Consider the following 18,888-nt stretch of genomic DNA (forward strand, 5'->3'; position numbering starts at 1 on the left):
CAATTACAGCTGTAATAATTGAATGTGTCAGATCTTTATAGTCCTGTTGAGCTGTATGGAAGCCCCATGCCACCAGAATAAAATGTACACTATCACCTGATATCCGATTCCAGTCAAATGTACCTTTGCCCCAAAACGCATATTTTTTTTATATCACATTCCCTGCTGCACGCCACTACAGAAATGTAACAACCGGGAATGAAAATTGGACTCTAGAATGCCATCATTTGACACGACAGTCCACCATCTTGTATTTTACACTCCATGCGCTATCATTCGCCATACCGGAGGGAGAGGAAATTACTTAAGAGACTGTACTCCATTTTCCGCTCCCCTTGAAGACCTGATCATTTATGAGATGATGATGTTTGTTTTTATTATCACATACACACAGTGGCCCGGTAGAGAGTGTGACAGTGGAGGCTGCCCTAGCCCCCTGAATTCTACTCGACACCATCAGCCACTTCCGACAGTCTCATGCTTCAGTAGACTGTGTCGCTGTGTATGGAGCCCATGTAGCATAGACTCCTTATCAGGGAAAGGGAAGCGGGAGAGCTGTCACCTAATTTCATCCTCTTCTCCCTCCTCTATTGTGTCAGAGTCCAGTGTCGTATTCTTCCAGAAATTCAGCTTTCACAGGAAGTGGGTGTGTCGTTTAAGACGACAATCCCTTTCCGCCAGTGTGTCGGAAATAAAATGGGCTGAATGGGTAGAACGGACATTCTGATTTGTCATGATTCTTTAACAGTCCATACTCTATGGTGGCACAGCACAATGTTCTATTGTTTTCAATGGGACACAACCCAATATATGCCTGATGAGTGAAAACAGCTTTCCGATAAAACTTAATGGTGTTGAGGCAGACAATGATTTCCACTGCAACCTGCTCTTTATTTTCACGCTTGTCTTTTGTTAGCGCTGAAGGTCAAGATGCAATATGGTGACACCAGACAGATTAACAGTGAAACCAGAGCTGGAGAGAAAACAGATGTCAAATGTCTCTATGTCTGTATTGATACTTATACAGTGTCTACCCTACGTGCCTGTGTAAGGTTCTGTATTTATTTTCTTAGTCAACCTTGTGTTCTGTTTTGTTGTGTTCTTGAACGTAGCCCCGTCTTTAATTTTTGTTCATTGATTTCACCTGTGTTAGTTACTCACCTGGTCTCATCAGCTCCTTATTTAGTTCAGTTCATTCTGTTTTTGCCTTTGTGAGGTATTGTTCGTTTGGACTCTACTAATCCTTTTCCTAGCTCGTTTGTGAGAACCAGTTATAGCCTTTCAGTCCTAGTTTTGATTCACCTGCCTGTTTGCCTGTGTCCACGATTCCTGCCTTCTGTGAAGGCAAAATAAACACCTGCCACGCATTCACACTGCGTGTGAATCTACACCTTTTTCTCCCTGAGGATTCATTACAGTGTGTGTGCGTGCGTGGCGCTTGTACACCTCACTCATGTAACATCAGCTAAAAGAAAGTGGCATCTTATTCTGTCGGTTTAGTTAAGTCGAGCATGGATCACAGACATGAAGTGATGAGGTGATTACATATTCTGACTTTGTTGTTGTCCTATGGATAATATCCTAGCTTTTGAGTTCTCAGTCCGTGTATCGGAGATGCTTTCGTTTACAGAGTTATCAAGGGAAGGATCTGTACATCGACAAGTCATTCCAACAAGGACCACCATCAGTACATGTAACCGAGTCTCTGAGATTTTTTTTATTTTACCTTTATTTCATCCGGCAAGTCAGAATACTGTGACACTTAGGGCCAGATTTGTTTTTCTCCAGACACATCCGTTTTTCATATAGGATATGAACTAAAGAGTCCATAACAAAAAGTCTAAATAAGGGCCAAGATAAGAGGGAATGTAAATGAATAGTGTTCCGTCCTTTACCTTTCTGTTTGGTGTTGACGCCTGACAAACTTTGCACCTAGTGCCAATTGCTTGGTGAACCTGTCCTATAGAGAGGCATGCAAAGGCCGGTAGAGAGACGGTAATATTCTGAGGGAGCTCAGAAGAGGGTGTGTGCAGTGAGGAGTGGCGTGGTATCTCCCTGGAGAGAGTAGTCACAGAGAGGAGCTACTGAGGATGGTGGTTCCCAGGAGACACCAGTCAGTTACACAGCGTGACAGCGACACTTGTTTGTGTGTGTGCGTCCGTGAACATGAAGGCATCTCCACAGATGTTGGATCTTAATTGAAAATCAGGATATTTGATCCTTGAAAAGTAATTGAAGTTATGGGCGCCGATTTTAAAAGTTCTACCGCTCCAATATAATTATTCTGTGATTTAATTTCTGATCATTTTTTATGAGAGATGTAGCCGCTTTCGTTTGTTTCCCATCGTTTCAACTGATGGGTGTTGAAATAGTCTGTTGTGTTTATTATGAGCTAGACATTGAATTTTGGCTTTAATTTGGTTTTCCATAGGTCAATGGAAGACAGATTGGCGCACATTCTCAACCAATCTGATCTAACCATGCGGATATTTGTCAAATCCGTCATGATTGATGTATTGTATCGGGCCCACAATGTGGTTACTAATGTCCGAATTGGCTTTTTTCGCTGCATAACATTTGGAAGTAGTCCCTTTTTAGGTTTAGACTCCTGTTTAACTCCTGTTCATAAAAGCTGGTAGCATAGCTAGCAAAGAGAAATCAGTGGTGGTAGTCGTTTTGAACTGTAATGCAGTTGATTGGCGACGATGACTTGAACATGTACAGTATTGGGGTCGACATCCATACAAGCATTATACTCAGATTTTTACCTCAACCTAGTGTGAAATACACATAAAACAATAGCCTAAATGTATGCTAATTTTGCTGGGGTGCAATGAGGAGATCCGGGATATTTTCCATGGCTTTTCCGTTGTTTTCGTCAAGTTCCATTAGCCTCTTTACCGCATCTATACAAAGTGTTCCATTAGAAAGGGAACACCGTTTTTGGTTGCTTTCTCATTTTAAAACATGATACAATAACCCTCGCTCATTCTTCAACATCTCAAATGGCGAGACTGACTAGCTACCACATGGACAGACTACATTAGTGTGTTTGTGTTGGGAAGCATGCTGTCTATTTAGTCAGGCAATGCCCATATTATTCAGACATATTTTAGAATGTAAAAATAATGTGAATGTTAATGCATAATGCCAATGGGTAGGCCTATTAAAAAATGCAAGTGGTAATGCTTACTTTTTGTCTATAAGCTATTACAACAAATAAATATAAAATATAGGTCCTTACAAATTACAATTAATTGCTGGAAAAAGTCCTTGAAAGTACTTGAATTTGACTGTATGAAACCTGTATAGCAGGGCTCTCCAACCCTGTTCCTGTAGGTTTTCGCTACAACCCTAATCTAGCACACCTGAATCTAATAATTAGCTAGTTGACAAGCTAGTTGACAAGTTAGTCAAGTTAGTCACAACTGGGGTTAGAGTGAAAACCTACAGGAGGGTAGCTCTCCAGGAACAGGGTTGGAGTTGGGCTACTTACTCTGCCCCGAAATGAAAGATAAAATCAGCTGCTTTTGAAATTATGCACACATCATTTGCCTGTACAGAATATAAGGGTCATTCCAGAATTGGAGGACATTTTCTGTCCCACCCATGAAATTTCAAATAATCCATGCCCAAATGACTAAAATATGCACTTGTGTAAATTATACTTGTCCTGAGACAAAATGTAAATACAGTTGTAGAACAAAAGTAGTTCCAAAATGATTTAAAATACCAAATGGCTCTTGAGCACCCCGTAAAATGTCTTTTCTTTCTTGTCCCACCTTCTTGATGACCAACTTGCACATCAAATATAACAGTTCAAATAAGTTTTAAATCTACTTTTTTTGGTATGATTTTGTTGATATATGTCTCTTGTAAGTGTCAAAACAATTTGTTTAATCATCAATGTATTTTAAATGATATTAATTATGCACTGAAGTTGTGTCCCACAACATGCACTCAGTCCTGTTACCGAAACCTATTTAGCCTGGCAGAGGAAAGGAAAAAACAGTGAGTCACATGATACAGAGGAAATTACATCATCAAGCCATTTGCTAACACCATGGGTAAGTCCTCTGTTCTATTTTTCCAACCTTTTCCGCCTTGATTGAGTGTCACTCTAATCAACACAAACCTGTTACTCATTATCAGAATAAGACAAGTTAATTTCAACGTTTTCTGGTTTTATTTATATAACTAAGTTTGTCCTTGACGTAACACTACATTTCACAGCTAGCATCTATTCCTGAGAAAAAGCTAACATTAGCATTGATTTACAACCCTGTCACTTGAAACCCTGTTACTATAATTCAAGTAACATGCTGATGAACAGAGGAGACAGCAGGACTTAGAAAAGGAGAAAGAGAAGTGGAAGAAAGACGTAGAAACGGGAAAGAAGAAAATGCAAAAAGACTGCGGTGTTAGAGCACTTGTGCCCCGTGAAAAAAGTGGAGAGAGGCTCATAAGGTACATGAAGGATTAAACACCCCTCCAGTCAGCCCTGATCCTCCAGTCAGCCCTGATCCTCTAGTCAGCCCAGAATATTCAGTCAGCCCTGATCCTCACGTCAGCCCAGAATATCCAGTCAGACCTGATCCTCTAGTCAGCCCAGAATATCCAGTCAGACCTGATCCTCCAGTCAGACCAGAATATCCAGTCAGACCTGATCCTCCAGTCAGACCAGAATATCCAGTCAGCTCTCAACCTGGATCCGACAAGTTGGTTCGGCAAATCTCGGGCACATCCCTAAGGAGAACCCTGTTGTTTTATACAGCAGTAGCTGAGAAATTACGCAACAAGTACACGCATTCAAAAAGGGAGAGGGTGACGGACAAGTCATTGCAGGAATAGTCACCAGCAAAATCCTGAAGAAGTACAGGTTGCAGAGGTTGGAAGAGGAGGTTTTTGGATTTTCAAGGAGGAGGTGGACAAAACTGGCAAATTAAAACGTCTACAGGTACCAGAGGAAGAAGCACGAGGGGATTGCTGCCACGCTAAGATCAACGGTGATTATTTTTACGCGACGATGTCAGCAGGATCACAACTGGGGGGGGAAGCAAACTGTGACAGAATGAAAATGCTGAAAAGATTAGTGGTGGATTCAATGAAGAACCCGCATTTTGAAGTTCCTGGATGAGCATACCAATCTCCGTTTATCATACTCACTGTTCTTCACACTGCCCCTACTGGGTTGTGCATCTAACATTGGCAGATCGTGACACATGCATGTGCAAACAACATCAAGATCTAGGCATTATTGTCAAAAAAGGTACACCAGATGTACATCATCTACCTAATCCAATTTGGAGAGCCTGACACATGCCATCACGTTTGACAAGCAAGCAATGTATGTATGGGGAATGTGAGCAATGCAGCAATTAATATCTAAACACTCAAAAGACGCCACAGAGCCACAGATTGGCCCACTGAAGGTAGGAGACGCACTGTGGACAAAGAACACAAAAATGATCCTGGAGCAGCCTCAAAGAACACTTTGAAAAAAATTATTTGAATGCCCAGAAGAGCTTTTTAACATTTTTGCTCCAGAAGTCCAGGCGCCATCTCCATAACATCATATGCTTTCTCACGGGCCCTGAAGCTAAACCTCCCTGCAAATGAATGTGCAGTCCATATTGACTTCGCTGAGAGCTACGGCTGTACAGCGCTCAAGTACAGCGCTCAAGTACAAGCTGTCCATTTTGGTGCATCACACCATCCGGCCACTTTGCACACTGGGGTTTACTTTATCTGCCCCTACCTCCTCCTGCACTGTGTCGGCATCCAGATTGAAGGGACCACCTGCCATATGGCAACACCTGGAGCCCATCCTGAGGGAAATCCAAGAGAGATGCCCTGACGTGTGACAACCATCCATTTGTTTTTAGCAATGGTCTCTGTATAACTGTAGACCGTCCCCTCGCCCATATCGGGCGCGAACCAGGGACCCTCTGCACACACGAAGCATCGTTACCCATCGCTCCACAAATGCCGCTTTAAGGTCTCAGAGCAAGTGACGTCACCGATTAAAACACTATTTAGCGCGCACCACCGCTATCTAGCTAGCTACGACCACACAGACGACCCCATACACAGCACTCCAGAAGAAGTGCAGTGACACAGTCCAGAGATTGTGGGGAAATGGTTTGCCCTGGTGTACGACCACGCAATCTACCCAGGGATCATCCAAGAGGTGAGTAAGACCCACTGCCAGGTGAAATGTATGCATAGAGTTGGAGTAAACCGGGTTTTTTTCCTGGCCGTTGAGGGACGATCTGCTTTGGTATCCCTTTGAGGATGTGCTGACCCTCATTCCTCCCCCAGAGAACGTTACCTCACGCCACATGGGCATCGCAAGTGAGGTATGGGATACTCTGGTCAGCCACTAAAATTAAATCTGAACATTATAACATCAGCTTTCTAAAATATTGCATCAGTTCATGACTCTTTTTGATATGCTCATTCATTTTAATGCCAGGTTGTCGGCCTACTGTGATATGACAATTGTTTTTGTTTGTCCATTGAATATTTGATCAGATCCAGTTTGAGGTCTTTAAAAAAAATATTTATTCCTACTCATCCTGTTGATCCTTTTTCGAAGAGATATATAAAATATTATTACACAACATTCCTGTGGTCCTGGGTATTTATTTGTCACATTTATGTCATGATCTACAATCAAATGTAATGTAATCTGTTCAACCCTGTTCCTTTGCGCTATCCTGTTACTCTAATTTCAACCTTGTTACCGTATAATTAAAAAAAAATAATCTTCAATGATTTTCTCAGCTCACGAGGGTTTAACCTATTGTCCTTTCTAATATGAATGAATGAAAGAATCATTCAATCATTCAATCTATGCATAACGTATGAGGAAATATTTGAAAATAAATAACAACATAGATCAAAACAAATCATGGGGCAGTGTTTTTTTGCGTGGTTTTCTACCTCGCATTGTCCTTTTCATCTTGTCTTTACATCTGATTATTATAGAAAATTAATGTTCATAGGCCACAGTTTAAGTGTTGATGTGTATGGCTGCATTCCAGATAGATCTTTGAACATTTGAATGTTGCAGTAATAGGACCTAGTCCTAGCGTTTGAGCGAGAGAGAAAATGATTTTGATAGCAAGTCCTGATCCCAATGACTCGACTGCTCCCACATGGAGAGAAGAAATAACTGCTCATTTTCAGGGAATTTATCTAAATCACGAAGCTCATTAGAATTTCCTGATGCAGCAGAAAAATTCTCTGCGATTAAAGAGTGATCAAGTTCAGGGCCGACATCTGTATGTAGACATACGAGCCCACCTGTGGCCACGTGGATAGTGTATCATTGTTTAACGTCAGCGAGGAAACTCGTACGGTATTACTCAACCTGGTTAAAAAAATACAACAACAAAAAACATTTAAAATGATGCCTCAAGTTTGTGAGCATGAAAGGCTTCCTGAGTGTGCGAGGCATCAGGGAAGGAGTTAGCCCTTCCTGCCTCCGTTGTGCACTGAGGGGAGAGGTTGTTCATGGCTCACTGGTAATCAGTAGCAGCATGAGAGTGCATTACTTGAATGATAAACCCCTCAGAGCACTAGGGAGACATCTACAAACACACTGTTAGACTGTTTGACAGCAATCTCCCTCCATATATATATATATATATATATATATAGTTCATATAATAGAATGAAGTTACCCCTCAACTTCTGATCTAAGGCAATGGCTGTGTTGTACTTCCTAATGATAATGGGTTGATCCTAGCTTTGTGCTTGGGGGCTTCTATCCAGAGCGGTCTGAACTACTAGACATTTCCAATCATATAGTACTGTACTACTGCTATTTGACAGTTATCTCCCTCCACAATAGAGGTCAGCCATGTAAGACTCAATCTCTCTTTAACCTCTAATCCAAGGTCAGTTTTGCGATGTACCCCCTGACAGTTACGACTCCCAGTTGGAGAGTTGAAAGCTGATCCAAGATCAGCGATATAGGCCAACTTCTCCCTGGAACTGTCTCAGCACTAGAAACTCACCGGGGGGGGGGCAGAGCTGAGCTGGGTCAATTTCCTTTCGATTGGCTGGCCCTTGACTGACTGCTGGGCTGGATTTGACAGGCTTTGATTCTGCTTCTGGGGAGACTGAACCACCAAAGGTGAGCAAGTGTTTTAGGCTTGATGACAAAGTTTTGTGACGGTCCCCTGACTCAACGCTCGTAAATCGATGTTCTCTTAATGAGCAACTCATTAAAGTTAAACTTAATTAATTACCCCGAAACAGACAACAAATGATCAAGAGGGGAGCGGGATGAATCTGAATGAAGTTTAATGTGTTTTTCATTACCGAGGGTGGGAGGGAGACTGCCAAACAAGCGTTATTGGATTTGGGCTTCATGATAACCGCAAATAAGTAGTTAATTCATGAAATATTGTCCACAGCAATATGAAAGACAGTAAAGTGTGACACCCAGGTGCATTATTATGATATTGCGATGAATTTTTGGGGCTGACCTAAGGACTCACAAACATCAGTTCCCAAGGCAAGTGCACTAACCACAGTCCCCATAGAAGTGGCCAACTTTGAAGTGCTTGCACCATGTCTGTGGGCTGGTTTGTTACAGTATTATATCTTATTGATTCCAATGATAATCACATTCACACAAGCCCCCCAAAAATCGGGCCAAATCAGTGGGTGATGTTCCCCTTTAAAATGGCTTCCCTGTCTCTGGGTAATTTTCACCCTGTTTTACAGCTACTTCTAGTAAAACATCCACCCAAATCAATTGTGTTCCTGGATCCTTTCACTTCATTATAAGGCTGCGTTGAGACAATGACTTATCAGTGACCCAAGCCCAGCTCAGTTAATCTCTACCATTGTGTCACTGAGTTGTCATAATGCTTCAGCAAAAGTACATTACACCAGGGGCGTTAGATGACACAATGTTAGTAACCTAATGTATGTCCCTCTTACTGCCCAAAATGCCTCTGCTGATCCCACAGCTATTGTATGCAGTAATCATGTGCCTATGGACCAGAGTTATACTGTTAGCACTGAGGCGGTGTGTGCCCTAGTAGGAAGTCCACTGTGTGCAGCTCACCCTGCACTAACATAAATAACATGAGCATGTCTACCTCCACTAAGCTTCCCGGTAAGCAATGAAAACAATCAAGCATCCCAGAAAAGTGCTAAAAACAGCTATGTTAACATATGTATCTTAAGAAACAAGGTTCATGAAATCATTAATTTGCTAGTAACAGATGACATTCACTTAGATAAACTCACTTAGATAATACCTTTGATAATACAGTGGTAGCAATAAATCTCAAATTGATCAAATTGTTTTTTCCCCTCATCAATCTACACATAGTACCCCATTATGACAAAGCAAAAACAGGTTTTTAGACATTTTGGCAAGTGACAAGCATTGTAATTTTGAATTCCGTAAAGTGAGTGCGGACGAGTTTAAAAAAACAACAGTTTTGTCCATCAACAACGACAAGCCACCAGGGTCTGACAACTTGGATGGAAAATTACTGAGGATAATAGCAGACGATATTGCCACTAATAATTGCCGTATCTTCAATTTAAGCCTAGTAGAAAGTGTGTGCCCTCAGGCCTGGAGGGAAGGAAAAGTAATTTCACTACCTAATAATAGTAAGGGCAAAGCTAGTGTGTCTATGTATGTGGATGACTCAACACTGTACACTTTAGCTACTACAGCGACTAAAATCACCGCAACACTTATCAAAGAGCTGCAGTCAGTTTCAGAATGGGTGGCAAGGAATAAGATAGTCCTAAAATATTTCAAATCATTCACCTAAACCCTAAACCTCAACTAAATCTTGTAATGAATCATGTGGAACGTGAGCAAGTTGAGGTGACTAAACTGCTTGATGTAAACCCTGGATTGTAAAACTGTCATCATCAAAACATATTGATACAATATTAGCTGTACAGAATACAGGGCTGCTCTGCCTTCATCACAGCTCTATCAACAAGGCAGGCCCGTCAGGCCCTAGTTTTGACACACCTGGACTACTGTTCAGTCGGAGTTAGGAAAATTGCAATTGGCTCAGAACAGGGCAGCACGGCGGCTCATGTAAGCCATACATTAGATGTTGTTGTTTTTTTAAAGATAAAAATACACCTTATGGAACAGCAGGGACTGTGAAGAGACACACACAATACTATATGCACTAAATACACACATACACATGGATTTTGTGTTGTAGATATGTGGTAGTAGAGTAGTGGCCTGAGGGCACACACTTAATGTGTTGTGAAATCTGTTGTGAATGTATTGTATGTTTTTTTAAATTGTATAACTGCCTTCATTTTGCTGGACCCCAGGAAGAGTAGCTGCTGCCCTGCCTGCAGCTAATGGGAATCCATAATAAATACAAATACTGTGCTTAATTAACTTCTCAACAAACCCAGAGCTACACAGCTCATTGGTTTAACTCAATGCTAACAGCATGTCCCTATGTCTTACAGATCTGTGACAAGGAGTGGCACTACTACGTGATCAATGTGGAGTTCCCTGCCGTGATTCTCTTCGTAGATGGCGTAACCTACGAACCCTACCTGGTGACCGACGATTGGCCCATCCATCCCTCATCAATTGACACCCAGCTGACAGTGGGTGCCTGCTGGCAAGGTCATTATAGACTTCTGTATAGGGTCCGGTGTCCGTACCGACTCTGTGACTCTGAGGCTGTCCTAATATGCACAGCGTACCTATAGAATTTTTTACTGTAAAATAAGGGGAGGGGAGGAGCAGGGAGGGAGGAGTCACATCATTTTCCTTTGATTTGGACATGTTTCCTCACAGACCAAGAATAATGTGGTTTTCCGTATCCCAGGAACAACTGTTTATTTGGTTTCAATTGACCAGGACATTAGCAATTGACCAGGACATTAGGTAGTCACGTAGTGTTTTTTGTTTCAGAATGCCTTGCCTGTTACCATAGGGATGAGTCAGTTTCCCTTATCCAGTCCAAGACAGTGATTAAACACTCCCCAACTTAAGACTAAGAGAGCTTGCAGCAGGAGCACAGACAGACGCAGAGAGACACTGAGACACAGGAGAGAGAGAGAGAGAGAGAGAGAGAGGCTCAAGCTTGGAGACAACAAACAGGAAACACAAGGCTGTCAATTCCAGCCGCTTGAAAAGAGGGTACTAATGAATCTATTTGAATGAAGAAACACTACTTAACATCGCTTTTTATGATCAAAATAATAATTATATAAATGTGTCAGCTGGGGGACAGATGGATACAGCTGAATCCCATGAGCCACGCTCGAGGTCCAACGTCAGCGGCATTTCGGTGTCGTCTGAATTTATTTTCATCTGGCTCCTGGTTGCAGTTCTCTTTTTTCCCCTCTTTTCACTCTCTCTTTCCATGAATCTGTGATTGTGTGAGAAAGCCCTGAAGAAGGGATTAAGCCAGCCTGAATGGAGTACAAGTTCTCTGGTTATTACATCCCAATGAAGCTGCTCTAAGCTTCACTAAGCTGCAACTGATAACTTTGCAGACCATTAGTGAACAGGATTGCCTTTCTCTCATCCCCCCCCCAACCACCCTGCACGCAATCAACAACGTAATGAAGAGACACAAGGAATGAAAGGCACCAGCCCTGACCTTAGCGCGCCCTAAGCAAAACAAGACGTGTGACTTGTGACGAGAACAGCAGAATATGGTTTGCTTTGTCCATTTTCGTGAGGAAACCGTTTATTGAGATTGCTCTGAATGGTGCTCTTCTTATGGGGAGTAAGACAAGCAGTTTCTCTGTGCAATGTCACTACTGGGGAAGTTTAGGGCAGACAGACTCTGGCTGGCCTCAGGCCTACTGCGATAAAAGCCTCTTCTAAACCATAAACAAAATCCTGAACCTTCTCTAATTTCCTAATACAACTTGTTCAAACAATCCATTTCAACTTAATTGCTATCTTTCTTACTGCAGGTGTACATATTATGCAGCCAGGTGTGTAAAAATAGCATATGTTAGCACTGAAGCCTAACTGCTGAATGTCTTCTTCTTCAAATTCTCCTCTTTGGGGGGGACGAGACCGAAATAAGCCCGAAAACACACACTCTCGCTCTGTGCTTCGGTGCCACAACACTTAATTGATAACATCTGTCTGGGAAAATATAAAATAATTTTAAAAAATCAGGCTGGTGCAGGCGGCGGCGAGAACACTTGAGTATGTCAGCAAGAGACACGGCTCGGGGACCGTTAACGACTAGCAAACTGCTAGCACCATCTGCCAGTGAATCAAAGAAGAAAAACACACACTTGCCTAAAAAAAGACAACGCTAGTGTCCCTCTGCTCTGAGCCCAAATCTACCTCAGATTGGACATTTTATTTTGTTGTTTTGAAAGTCGTTTTTTTAAAAGAGTGGGGAGAGCAGATGGAAGCTGATAAACAAAACGGGCTATCATTTCCATAGTCACGCTACTGTCTTTATTTCACAGTCCTGTTTCAGTTGGTATTTACTTGATGTTTCGGCCTACTCGGAAGTGACGCAAAAACAAAGGTAACTGTTATGAACTTGAGTGAAGACCCAAAAGCGGTTTTAACAGAAAACAGAGTTCTTTAATGAAAATACAGGAATGGCATAAATCCTCTTCCAACGTTGTCAGCGGAACAAAAGAACGTTAGTATAGTGCAGGATACTCCTGCCAGGCAGACTCCGACAGGACAGGACAAGGTGGAAGCAAACGAGACGACAGCTTGCTTCTGGCATCAAAAAACACAAACAAGAATCAGACACTGAAAGTAGCAGGAACAGAGAAAGAAATAGAGACCTAATCAGAGGGGGAAGAGAGAACAGGTGGGGAAAGAGAGAATGAGCTAGTTAGGGGAAATGTAGAACAGCTGAAGGATGAGAGACAGAGAAGGTAACCTAAAAAGACCAGCAGAGAGAGAGAATGAAGAGAAAGGACAGGAACAGACATAACAAGACATGACAGGTAACTGTGTTAGCCATTGTTTAAATAGCTTAGTCTTGTTGAAAGGTAAGTTATATAGGTTAATCTCTTTTACTAGTGTTATTTCTAGCTTCAACTAAGTAAATAAAGTAAAATACTGTAAAATTAAGAATGACCAAAGCATGTTCCTACTATTATAATAGAGGCATGCTCCATAATGCTTTCATTGCACTGTGCTTTCAGAACAGATTAAGGAGAAGACAATCATTGTCATTGTCCACCACTTGACTGTACAATATTGCACCTTTGAACTGAACAAAAAAAACCTTCTTCTTGTCCTCCCAAGGTGGTGAGGTGTCCAACCCGCGGTTCACCCAGTACTTCCGGGGAAGTCTGTCAGGTCTGACCATCCGGCCAGGCAAGATAGAGACCCAGAAGGTCATCTCCTGTCTACAGGCCTGTAAGGAAGGACTGGACATCAACTCACTGGAGAGCCTGGGCAAGGATATCAAGGTGAGTCACTGGGGCAAACACACGCAGATACACTATACAGTACCAGTCAAAAGTTTGGACACACCTACACATTCAAGGGTTTTATTTGACTATTTTCTACATTGTAGAATAATAGGGAAGATATTAAAACTATGAAATAACACATATGGAATCATGTAGTAACCAAAAAAAGGGTTAAACAAATCAAAATATATTTCATTTTTGAGATTCTTCAAAGTAGCCACCGTTTTGCCTCGATGACAGCTTTTGCACACTCTTGGCTCTCTTATAAAGGTTAATTTTTATGGGGAAAATGATCTTCCCCAAACTTCAAACTTCACGCGCTGCTTATGTATGCCAGTTAGGCTCTACAGCGGTTATAAAGCAGATACATGTGCTTCATTTTAAGAAGTTGTTTGGCCACTTTAGATGCGATGCGAAGCTTGGAAATTGATGAGTAAATATAGTAGGCCTAGCCTATAGAAAGCCGATGGGATCCTCCTGATTTTATTAGAGGCCATCAAAACTGTTTTCTCTGCATTTGCATAGCCAATGTCACAGATCCCTCTGGAACCTTCATTGCGAACACCTGGCCCCTATTCCCACTGGTTGTATTTGTATATATGTGCCCTTTGTTCCCCATGGTGCTGTCGATTATTGTTAGTTGGTGCGTGAGTACCTGTGCTGTGTGTTTTGGCTTTCGTGCACTTGTGGATTGCACAGATGATTACAGGTCTCGTGTTAGTCATTGTGCGCGTGTGTTATTTATTAAAGGTACTCCTCGCTCTTTTGTTTGGGTTTCAAACCTGTGTTTTTGTTACGTGTTTGTTTGGTCTTCGTCCCGTGCCTTTACACTAAATGTAAAAAACTATTACGCATTCCTGCATCTGTCTCCCGAGCCTTCATGCCAACGTGACAGCCTATAGAGCTCATGGTGTGACAGAAAAATTATGAATTCACCTTATTTGTTGGATATGAAACAATTATTTACTTAAACATTAAGATACTTTTGTCCTGCTAATGCTGAGTTTTATGGCGTCCACTCTAGCTTCCTGGTGATAAAATCTACAGCTGGCATTCCAGTGACAGGATGCGGGGTGGTTGTAACTGGGATAGGAGTAGAACAATGCCTCATTGTCTCATCTTTCTGGTATCTGGGAAACTAAGTAAAACACCATCCTGTGTAGATAACCAAGGTGGCTTATGGGAAGGTTAGAAATGACTGACTAAGCAATCTTGGTATCAGCTATATAAATCTGCATTGTCTGTAAAGGGTAGGCTCTCAGCCTAACAGTCAGAACAAGACTGTTGGGCTGACGGTTTCATTATTGCAATAATTAAATCGATATTAAATAAAGATGATTGATTGAAGAAATGACCAAGTCTCTCTCAGTACTGAATTTCCACGACAATGGGCCCTCGTGAAGTGTTTGATAAGATTTTTGATCACATTAGCATTGACATCAGAGTGATTAGAGGGACAAGAGTGCTGAATAGCCGACAGTTCGCACGTTCGGTAGGCTACTAATGACCATCAGCAGCATCAAAGCTTGGAGAAGCCTAGTTACCGTGACTAAGTGATCACACGAGCTCACAGAACGGAACCGCCGAGTGCTTGAAGTGCATAGCACTTTGCAACATTCACTAAAGACTTCCAAACTGCCTCTGGAAGCAACATCAGGACAATAACTGTTCGTCGGGAGCTTTATGAAATGGATTTCCATGGCCGAGCAGCTGCACACAAGCCTAAGATCACCATGCGCAACGCCAAGCGTGGGCTGGAGGGGGGTAAAGCTCGGCGCCATTGGAGCAGTGGAAACGCATTCTCTGGAGTGATGAATCACGCTTCACCATCCAACGGTGAGTCCAACGGACAAACTGGGTTTGGCAGATGCCAGGGTAACGCTTACCTGTCCGAATATATATTGCGTACTGTAAAGTTTGGTGGAGGAGGAATAATTGGTCTGGAGCTGTTATTCATGCTTCGGTCTAGGCCCCTTAGCGAAATCTTAACGCTATAGCATACAATGACATTCTAGACGATTCTGTGCTTTCAGCTTTGTGGCAACAGTTTGGGGAAGGCCCTTTCCTGTTTCAGCATGACAATGCCCCCGTGCACGAAGCGAGGTCCATACAGAAATGGTTTGTCAAGATCGGTATTGAAGAACTTGACTGACTGGCCTGCACAGAACCATGACCTCAACCCCATCTACACCTTTGGGATGAAGTGGAATGCCGACTGTGAGCCAGGCCTAATTGCCTAACATCAGTGCTCGACATGACTAATGCTCTTGTGGCTGAATGGAAGCAAGTTCCCGCAGCAATATTCAAACATCTAGTGGAAAGCCTTCCCAGAAGAGTGCAGGCTTGTTATTGCAGCAAAGGGTGGACCAACTCCATATTAATGCCCATGATTTTGGATTGAGATGTTCGACAAGCAGGTGTCCACATACAGTACTTTTGGTCATGTATTGTGTGCATGAAACACTCAGACACTTACCCTCTTGTATCAGTTGATTCATGTGTTCCTCTGTGTGTGCAGTTTCACTTTAACCCGGCCCAGTCTGTGTTGGTGATGGAGGGAGAGGACCTGGAGAGTGTCAACACAGCCATGGCCAAGGTCTCCTACATCAACTCACGCCAGTTCCCCACAGCAGGCCTCAGACGGCTACACATCACCACCACCGTACAGTGAGTATGGAATCCAACAATGTGTATGTGGGCGCACGCACGCGCACACACTTAGTCTGTCTCACACCCACACACACACACACACACACACACACACACACACACACTCCTCAACCTCTCTATCGGTCTCTCTCTCTCTCTCTTTCACAGAAAGAGAGAGACAGAAACATGTATTGCAGAAACATGTATTGCACCCAACCATACATTTAAACACCTTTGAACACCTTTGTTCTACTCCTATCCCACAAGGTCACAGAGACGCATACAAGTATCATTTGTGTAAAGGCTCCTCAGAGGAGGAAGGGGGTTCCATCCTCAGTGAATTTCATAAAAAAATCTAAATTGTGGAACATTCAAAAAGTTATCATTTTTAAGGCAGCACAACCAGTAATTGAGTATAAGGGGGGCAGTTACTTTTTCACACAGGGGAATTGTTAATTTTGTTAATTAAACAAATGAAATAAGTATAAAAACTCCCTTTATCTAATATTAGGTTTTGGCTAAAGATCGGATAACATTCCGTATCAAACATATACAAAATTTGAGAAAATCAGAAAGTTGGCTGTCAGAGCTCTTGCAGCATGAACTGACAGGTTGTCCACCCAATCAAAGAACCAGAGAATGAATCTAGTACTGGAAGCATAAGCTACAGCTAGCTAGCACTGCAGTGCACAAAATGTGGTGAGTAGTTGACAATACAGTAGATGAATAGATTTGAACAATTTAATTTCTTCAAAAATTAAGGAGAAGCAAGAGAGGGAGAGAGAGAGAGCTAGCTATATTTTGTTGTATTTTTTTCACTTTCAATTGGAAGGAGCACTATATAAAACATTTCAGTTTGTGACAAAACAAGCAAGTATAGTGTGAAGAATCATTGTACCATCTAAACAGCTGTGAAATATATTTTCCATAACTAAAAATATTGTATTTTCAACTGTTTGGAGCTGGGGTACAAAACCGAACGTAAAAGATGCAAAAACGAAATGTAAGAACGGGAAGCATAGAATTAGCGCACATAGATCAGATCTAACACTACCTAAACTTGCTTTCAATGATAATGACAGATCTATAACACACATTTCTATGTGAACTTGGTCAGGTCGCCCAAAACGTAAATATTTGATCTAGTTTTATCCTACTCAAACACCCAGCGCAAACAGAGAGGGATGCCATGTTAGCTAGCTGGCTATGGCTATCCAACACTGGAAATCTTCCAAGGCAAGGTAAGCTTTTGGTTTTATTAATTTATTGCCGGGCCTGCCGGTGTAACTGCTTGCTGTACACTGTACTGCATGATTGTAGTGTGTTTACAAATGCATTAGTTTCAGTAGCTATGTTGACTATGGCGTTAGCTATTATGGTGGAACGATGAAGGCTGTGTGTAGCAGTTTGCGGTTATGGTATGAAGGTTTGGCTTGGAAAGATTTTTTCACCTGGTCACAGAATAGTGCACAGATGTGCATTTTGTTTACAGAGGTAAACAAATGCAGTTATCTGGGGAAGGAGGTGAAAGAGAGATGCGATTAAAAGGGGAACGTGTTTTGATGGCGGGACAAATAAAAAATTATGACAATATAGCCAATTTTGACTGCAGCTGGCATATCTAAGGGGAAAACAAAGTTAGCCTACAGGACAAGAGAGAGAATCTACTGAGTTAAAGGAACTCTTTGAACTGAATGTCCTCAGTGGTCAGTGTGTGTGTGTGTGTGTGTGTGTGTGTGTGTGTGTGTGTGTGTGTGTGTGTGTGTGTGTGTGCAATACAGCCCAATGGTGTTTGCGCATCTGAGGCTCTGCTTTTTCTCTGTATGTGTCCTCATGGGCAGTGTGTGTGTACGTCTGGCGTGGCATTGAGATCATCTGAGGCTCTGCTTTTTCTCTGTATGTGTCCTCATGGTCAGTGTGTGTGTACGTCTGGCGTGGCATTGAGATCGTGTGTGTGTGTGTGTGTGTGTGTGTGTGTGTGTGTGTGTGTGTGTGTGTGTGTGTGTGTGTGTGTGTGTGTGTGTGTGTGTGTGTGTGTGTGTGTGTGTGTGTGTGTGCAATACAGCCCAATGGTCTAGTGTGTTCCAGGCTGTGTGTGTTTGTGTGTGTTCCCGTCTAAGCCTGTGCTCTCTCCGTGTCTGATATGCTAATCAGCGCTTCCCTCTCGTAAATCTCTCCCCTCGTTAATGGCTGAGGGGACAGCCGGGTTGCCGTGGCGCCCCAGTTGCCTTGGAGCTGTGGTAGCCTGGGCCGACGTGGCAATTGCTGATGACGAGGATATGAATGACGGCCATGAAAGGCAATCTGCTGTGTCAGGGTTCCTCACGCCAGAGAGCACTATGAGAAGGTTGATCATGAGAGGAATATAGTGCTGTTAAGACTGTCTGGGTGGGTGACTGGCTGGCCCGTTTTCTGTCTACCTCTCGCTCAATATCCTTCTCTCTCCCGTTATCCGCTCTCTGTGTTTCTCTCCCTCTCCTCTCGTCACCTATTTTAAGAACAAAGAATTGTATTGTAATACTTCCTTTTGGTGTGAGGGCAAATAGTTTAGAAAGGAAAATTTAGCATCATACAGTGTTTTTAACAGCTCAGGTGTTTGCGCCATTGCCTAATGAGAAAAGGTAAAAGGAACAGATGGTATGCTGAGATTGTGCAGTCTTATAGGAGTTAATGAAATGTATTGGTAAAGAAATACAGGCCCAATACAAGAGAGGAAGTGAGAGTGGAAGAGAAAGAACAAGGTTGATCGTGGGATATAATTTGTGTTATTTTACCAGGTAAGTTGACTGAGAACACATTCTC

At 42.4% G+C, this 18,888-nt stretch overlaps 1 protein-coding gene across 2 annotated transcripts in view; it reads left to right on the forward strand.

Annotated features, from left to right (window-relative positions):
- Positions 1-18,888, forward strand: part of LOC135515923 (calsyntenin-2-like) — a 306,828-nt gene that overhangs the window by 279,343 nt on the left and 8,597 nt on the right. For both annotated transcript variants that reach the window (XM_064939792.1, XM_064939800.1), the window contains exons 9-11: positions 10,483-10,645; positions 13,268-13,434; positions 15,956-16,104. In XM_064939792.1, the coding sequence (XP_064795864.1) occupies positions 10,483-10,645; positions 13,268-13,434; positions 15,956-16,104 (479 nt within the window). The remainder of the gene's footprint in view (positions 1-10,482; positions 10,646-13,267; positions 13,435-15,955; positions 16,105-18,888) is intronic.

The sequence above is a fragment of the Oncorhynchus masou genome, chromosome 3, assembly GCF_036934945.1.
Source record: "Oncorhynchus masou masou isolate Uvic2021 chromosome 3, UVic_Omas_1.1, whole genome shotgun sequence".
Lineage (NCBI taxonomy): Eukaryota > Metazoa > Chordata > Actinopteri > Salmoniformes > Salmonidae > Oncorhynchus > Oncorhynchus masou.